At 42.4% G+C, this 7,769-nt stretch overlaps 1 protein-coding gene across 2 annotated transcripts in view; it reads right to left on the bottom strand.

Moving 5' to 3' along the window:
* Window positions 1-7,769, bottom strand: part of MGAT5 (mannosyl (alpha-1,6-)-glycoprotein beta-1,6-N-acetyl-glucosaminyltransferase) — a 342,867-nt gene that overhangs the window by 179,464 nt on the left and 155,634 nt on the right. For both annotated transcript variants that reach the window (XM_023515849.1, XM_012807954.2), the window contains one exon: window positions 5,856-6,020. In XM_023515849.1, coding sequence (XP_023371617.1) covers window positions 5,856-6,020 — 165 coding nt within the window. The remainder of the gene's footprint in view (window positions 1-5,855; window positions 6,021-7,769) is intronic.

The raw sequence follows: 7,769 nt of genomic DNA, 5'->3' as shown, positions 1-7,769 counted from the left end.
AATCATAAGTCCCCTGTTCTTTGAATATCCTATACTCAGTCAATTTTTCTCTTTCTTGATATCATTGTTTCCTAGGGATTCCAAATTGCTATTACTAAAATACCAATATATATATATATACAGCACTACAAAAACAATATACCAGCAATAACTTTGCCCACACCGAGACATATAGACTGCACTGCCCATCAATGCAGTCTGATCAGCGTCCATCAGTGCAGCCTTGCCAGTCCACATCATTTCAGCCTGATGCCCGTATTGGTGGAACTCTGCTTTTAGCTCAGGTTCACACTGGTGCAGTGTGGGAACTGGCACAATTACATAGCCGATTCCTCCACCACCTTTCCAGTTCACACTACCCTGTGCAAACTGCACTGAGATCTATGAACTCACACAGGAATCTGTGATGCGATCAGATTCCACTGCAGGAAAAAGAAGGCACGTATGCCTTTTTTGTTCTGAATCTAATGCGAGTTCAGCCATACAAGCATATGGCTGAACTCGCACTGCTCAGAGATCACAACAGTGTGAACCGCGGCTTACACAGCACACAACATACAACATCATACACAAGTGAATAGCAATCAGAATATAAATGCACTTACTGTCAATTGGGTTTCCTACTCCTTGGCTTTCTGCAGAGCTGGATTAAGTTCCCATGGGGCCCTAGGCAGATTACCAGTTTGGGGCCCCCATGCGATAACACTGAGCACTTACAATTATCATTACCACTGAGCACTGACCATTTGCATTAACACTGACCGCTGACCATTTACATTAATACTGAGCACTGACCATTTGCATTACCTCTGAGCACTGACCATTTGCATTACCTCTGAGCACTGACAATTACATTAATTGCGTTATCACTATGACACAACCCCGCTAGAAACCACCCCCAACCAACTAACCAACTTTAAAGCTCTTCTAACTTCAAAAAAAAAAAAGGCACCTGGGTCCTCAGGCAGCAGCAGGCTCTGCACAGGCAAGCTCGTGACTCCTCCAATCACACCCGAGACTCAGAGGAGTCGTGGAGAGACAGAGGTAAGGAGGGGGTCAGAGAGTGCGGCACACATTCCACACATGCGCACTGTGAGCCAGGGACGAGTCTGTGGCTAAGTAGGACAGGCAGCGGTGGCAAAAACACCTGGAGCGGATAAATGTCCTCGGTGAGCTGCATGTGGCCTGTGGGCCATAGTTTGAGGACCCTGACCTTGGAAAACACAAGGCTACCTAAAGTTCAAATTAGATTAAATACCAGAAGACAGTCACTTGAGTTGTGCCTGCATCTTTTATTTTGTGATTGTATTTTCTAAATGATCTTGCAATTATAAGTGGTCCAAACAAAGTGGGTCTTACTGTATTTTGGCTTTTAGAGAACAGTTAACATTGCCCAGTTATTCAGCTAATGTTGAAAGATAACTAGTTATTGACTATAAATAACTGCACATGCAATTCTCTTGTCCCTGGTCCTCTAAAATATCACAATTTAATGTAACTACCTGACCACATAGAAGTTCACAGAATCGTTGATGCAACACTCAGTCATGACCAAGAAAAGAGGTGGTCCCACTTTTTAGGTGGTAGCTGCTAAGGTTGAAGGGAAATGAGATACCAAGTTCCATTTCCAGCCAAACCCCCATAAATACAGAGAACTATAAGGAGAGAGTCCTCCTGGACGTAAAATCAAATGCTGTCCCGTCCAGTATAAGCCAGTCTATGTGAGCAGTATTTATTGATTACCATGAACAGGTAAGGCTTTGACCAAGACACCTCGGCAGAACAAAGATAAATCAGACACTGGCTCAGTTCTCAGAAGATAACTATCTTCATGACCACGAGCAGGTATCTACGCTTTTTACCTTTCCCCCATATCAAAGAATTACAAACCAAATCGTACTTATGTCCTCTTTTAAGATCACAAAATTAAAAGGCGGAATGTGCCTTCCCAAAAACCAAGGCATTATCCTGAAAATGAATAATTTTGACAAGGGAGCATTCGAGCCCTTTCAGGAAGTAAATATGGAGATGTTAATTTACTGTGTGATTAGTGGAAGGGTGGGGATTTTTAGAAATCTGCTTTTTCATTTGATTCCCTTTCCTCTTCAACAAGATACATGAAGCTCAAAAGTAGAGTTTGATCTGATTTCTTAATTTTAATAAATTTCATTTCCCCCTAAATTTCTCTAGTGACACATTCACCTTCACATTAAAAAACAAAAAAAACAGCCTCAGGATGATAATTCTGCAAAGAAAAGCCATTTTGGATAAAAGCTACACAAAACACAGCTAAACAAAAAAAAAGAAAGGGCAAACACATTCATACACAGGGCTATTCCTCTAATGAAAATAAATTTAGGGAACCCTTCTTTAACTGTTATAGTACCCAATTTAGAGACAGTATATAGCAAACTACAAGATATATCAGCAAGCAATAAGACAACAGTAGGCAATCAGAATCATAGTGAGCAATGAGACACCAGAGTCAGCAGTAAAGACACACCAGGGATAACATTTCTGAGCAATTACCACATGTCTCAATGCAGGAAGGGAGAATGAATAACTTCACTCAAGTAGAATTGAAGCCCCATAACGCTGAGCTCTCTCACAGCTCAGAAGCCATTCCTGAGTTGTCAAGAGGGGTCTGAGGACCACCAGCATGGCCACAGATCACAAAGAGGGCAGAAGAGCAAGGAGGGCTGCTCACAAACAAGGACTGTCCATTTAAGTCCTTGTCCTTCTTTCTGGGACCCTAATCCACAGACATCACAAATAGATTCTTTTTTTTAAGTGTTGGCTAATTGACAAGATATTAAGGACCCTCAAATTTCTGGGGGAAATGAAGGAGGATGTCCAACACATCTATATCCACTCTGGCCAACAGTGTCTAAGAAAGGGATGCCCTACACACACACACACACACACACACACACACACACACAGAGGGACCAGCTTCTACAAAGGTCTGCCAAAGACCCTGAGAAAGAACTTCCTTATCAGACAGATTCCCTAGGAAACTGCACTCTTCCTCCCTAGAAAGCTTTAAGAAAACAGCAGCACCTTTGTACAGACTCATCCTTTACAGTAATGTCAAGACAGAAGCAGGAGAAATGGAGCAAACATTCAATCTCTTCTCTCTACGTGGCACTAGGAAGTCTCAAGCGGAGCTCAGGGGATTCTTCCAAGTACTTGAACTCAAGGAAACTTGTGAAACCACTTCCTTCTCAGAGATGCTAAGAAGATAAAGTACAATGTGTACCTTGGAGGGTCAGGAAGAGTAACCGGTAATTACTGGATGGCTGTGACATGTTTAGTTTCTTCTTCCCTCCCTCTCAGTTCTGTCTGGGTCACAATCCATCTCCAGTCTGTATCTCCTCCATAAACCCTTCTGCCTCAATCCTACCCACCTTCAGAGTTTACCTTCCTGCAGGAAGCCTTGCACAGTCACCCCAGCCCCATCCCATGGTTTGTGTTAGGTTAGGTGTGTGTATTATCTTCCTAATTAATCAATAAAAAACTTGTGAAGGTATAGGCTATCTCCCACACACACCTGAAAGATGTAAAAGTGTGAGAGTGAGGTTAATCACTAAAAACATGATTCTAAACTTGCCATTTGCTGAAAATGGGAAAGATATTCTAGTTCTTTATGATTAAAAACACCACACCAGGCTCAGCGCCTGGAGCTCAAGCAGCTAAGGCATCAGCCACATACACGGGAGCTGGCGGGTTTGAATCCACCCCAGGCCTGCCAAACAACAACTATAACCAGGAAAAAAAAATAATAACAGCTGGGCATTGTGGCAGGCGCCTGTAGTCCCAGCTACTTGAGAGACTGAGGCAAGAGAACTGCGTAAGCCCAAGAGTTTTAGGTTGCTCTGAGCAGTGACTCATCCTTTACAGTAACGTAAAGACAGAAGCAGGAGAAATGGAACAAACACTCAATCTTTCAGGTTGACAGCACTCTACCTAGGGTGACAGCAATTTCTCACAGCACTCTACCCAGGGCAACAGCTTGAGACTCTGTCTCAAAAAAACAAAACAAACAAAAAAAACCCCCACAAAAAACACCACAGCAGTGGTACATTTAAAGGAGCTGCACTCAGAGCCAACTGGTAAATGAGCTCTGTACATAGGACTAGCATCCCATTTGAAAGAAACAGCCACCAAGTCCTTCCCATTCCCTTCCTGAAGGATAACCCGTGACCCTGTGCCCTCCCACATGACGCTGGGGTAGAAAAGTCTCTCTGTGAGCCTGGCAACCAATAGGACATCCAGAGGCAGCAGGACCCCACATCAGGGGGAGAGTGACAGTAGGTGTGTTTACAGGGACCCTAAGTCACAGGAAAGTGGAAGGGGCAACAACACTAAAGACAGAACACCCCCATCCCACCTCCAGAAATCTGATGCAGAACAGGGATGTTGCCAGATAGGACCTTTCCAGCAACTCTTTCTACTGCGTGGGGGGGTGAGGGGGGTGGGGGTGGGGGTGGGGGTGGGAGAGGCCTGGCTCCTGTTTATTAACAAGCAATCAACGCAGTGGGAGATTTTCTTGTCTAATTACAGAAGCTGTTGGAAGTGCAAGGAAGACAGAATTTACGGCCTCAATGACACTGCCTCTGTTTGTAATTAAAAGTTATTTTTAATACCTTTATTTAGTTGGAGAGCTTAGATTATTAGAAATATACTTTGCAATTTAAAATTTGCTCAAGGGCAAAGAGCGTAACAAAAGGTAATACAACCACAGTTTGCATCATGTGGTACGATTAGATGTTTTGACATTGGAGGCGGGGAAGGAAAACAATCTCTCCTGCTTATGTCGGAATTTTTATCAGAAAGAAGAGGGAAAGAAAGAAGCTTACAAGTACATGAAACTAAATTTTTAGAAGTAGAACTAGATTTCAAAAGTAACCCAGTCACTTACTTACCCATTAACCCAGAGGTTGGCTACCATCTACCTGAGGTATAGACAGCTTGGTCACAACCATTCACCCAAAGCCCTCAGGCACTCTGTTTTTTCCTGGGTCCCTAGAAAACAGTGGTCACCCTAATAAGAGCAGTCCTGCTCAAGCACAAAGGCCCAGGGACTGACCCAGGCTGTGGGATGGGAAAGTGGGGTCCAACGTGAGCTGTGGACAATGATATGTTGTTAACTTGGGTTTTGTTTTTAATTGATTTTCTTGCTCTCATCTAATATTCTAGCTTCAAGAAGGGGCCAGACAAAAAATGAGTCACAGTGGGAATTGCATGGTAGTGTCCATGAGTGGCTACAGAATCTGGCCAGGAGGCGACAAGGGCCATGTATCTCCTAGATGCCATTCCTAGAATTTATATTTCTCTATACACACACAGGAGACATTTTTCTGCAATGATGGCTCTTCTTTAACAGGAATGAGAGATTATTATTACACGGAACACTTCTGAAATGGTCTGATGGGAGTGGGGAGGAGAAAGGAACTCTGAAAGTTATGAATTTCTTCACTGACCTTTGTATTTCATTTAATCCATAGTATGAATTTTCTCATTAGAAGAGAATTCCAGGAGCTTATGATGTACAAACATGTCACAGAAACTACTGGATATCATCAGAGTGTCCGTGAAGGTCGTGTGCAATTAACTATGTTTAACTATTTTAAATCGCACTTTATGTCCACCCTGTATATCATGGGGAGACTATAAAAGCATGTTACCACCTGTTATTCCCTTCAAAAATAAATTTAAACTTATTTTTACAAGGGTCATACCAAGGTTACAGAACTTATAATGGATACCAGTAGGAACCTCTGTGTTCCTTAGTTCTTTTCCTGGTCCAAAGCAGGGCTTGACTATGTCAGGATAGAGAACATTGTCATTCTTACCTGCCACATTAACCTTCTCAAGTGCTACCAAGCTGGGAACAGCTGTGGTAGAGTTGGTCGAATTGGTCCCTGTGCCATTGACAACGAGATTATCCACCTTCGACTCTAACTTGCCAATGCGCTGCAAAATGTTATCCAATAACACAGCAAGGGTTTTCTTCAGATCTGTAAAAGAAAATGCAGACGATTTAAGAATACTCTGGCTTCTACATGTCTGTCTGGCTCATTCTCTAATACGGAACACAAAACTTCCCAAATGTCTCAAAGTAGCACAAAAGATCTGCCCTAACAAACCACATCTTAAAGGTGATAAGGGGCCACCCTAAACTGAACAGATCCATCAGTGGCAGAATCCAAGTCTGGCAATGATGACATTAGATAAAACTACTTCCAGCTACCATGTTGACAGAAAACTTACTTAGCATTCTACCATGGCACTGATTAAATTCCTTCTCCTTCATAGCACAATGGTTTCTGACCCCAAAAATGACAACCCAAAGCTGTGGCAGAGTCCCAAAGCAGCCTGTGGATCAAATTCATTATTATTTTTAGTTTTGTACACTCTATTATGTTCTAATTTTTTCAGATATGTTTATTTCTGTTGGTTACATATGGTAGCACTTAATAAAAGCCACAGTTCCAGATTTCCAGGCATGCTGGATAACCCAGAGTTGACTACAGTCAGATTTAGAAAAAGATATTTAAAGACCTGGAGTTGCTTATTTGCTTACAAGTATTTATTAAAAAATTGTGTGCCAGGCATTGTTCTGGATGCTAGGGATAGTCTCTCTGTGGTGCTTCGATTTAAGAGTTTATTCTCTTTCTTACATATCTGACTGTTTGTTTAAAGAGCAGTACCCTTCCCTCTGGATAAATTACAGGTGGTTTTCTTTACCCCTGTGTGAACATTTACTACGTTTGTAGATAAGCTGTTCCACTGGGCGGGGACAGCAAGAGATGATCCTGTCCTCTGGAAACTCATAATCAAAGATACACTGACTGGTATGTCAGAAAGACAGACGGCCAACAGGATAGTCCTCCTATGAACAGAATCCAGAGCCATTTCTGAATTGGGAGTGGGCCAGGGAGAAGCGCATAATGCAAGTAGCAAGACTGAGAAAAGCCCCAAGTTAAGACAAATGGGAATTTGCCACCATCCGTTCTGCTGCAAACACAGCAGATGCTGTGATCTGGCCGGGAAACACATACACACCTACTCAATTCACCAGCCCAGACCACAGCCAACCAAGCTTAGCAGAGAGGCAAGCTGTCCCATTTTGCACGCGAAGAGAAACTCAGCCGAAGAGAAACGGAGACGCCATGATCATGGAAGTTTATGCTCTTAGTGGTTTATAGTCAGCATCACTTAAGAGACTAAAAACCATACACAAGAATGAAAACCACATCTTTACCCTGAAAGTCTGGTTCTTGGAATAATCTCATCCCAACATCAGTCAGATCACTTCACAATGCTAAGATCTGTAGACCAAACCAAAACCTGACTAGGCCCATGTTTTCCCTCTTCAATGTGTATCTTCCCTGCAGATACACTGGATTATAAACATTTTTTAATTTTCTATACATTGTTATGTTTTGACATGCTAAAAAGTCTTTCTGATTGGGGGGAGACTCTCTGTCTAGAGTCTAATCAACTATTAAGGACAAGAAAGAGTCCAGTCCTAGAAGCTAGTCTTTTTTTTGGGTGGTGGTGGGGGTTATTAGATCATAACTGTGTACATTACTGCATTTATGGGGTACAATGTGCTGATTTTATAGACCACTTGGAATGTTTACATAGAACTAGTTAACAGTGTTCACCTCACTTATTTAATTGTTGTGTTTAGACATTTATACTCTACTATTAATATATTTGACATGTACCCTTGCGCACAGTAGGTGAGGTCCCACCATTAC

Source organism: Otolemur garnettii, unplaced genomic scaffold (genome assembly GCF_000181295.1).
Source record: "Otolemur garnettii isolate 467f Iridium unplaced genomic scaffold, OtoGar3 scaffold00080, whole genome shotgun sequence".
Classification (NCBI taxonomy): Eukaryota; Metazoa; Chordata; class Mammalia; order Primates; family Galagidae; genus Otolemur; species Otolemur garnettii.
Note: the sequence above shows the minus strand (reverse complement) of the source record. Positions and strands in the feature narration are given on the sequence as shown.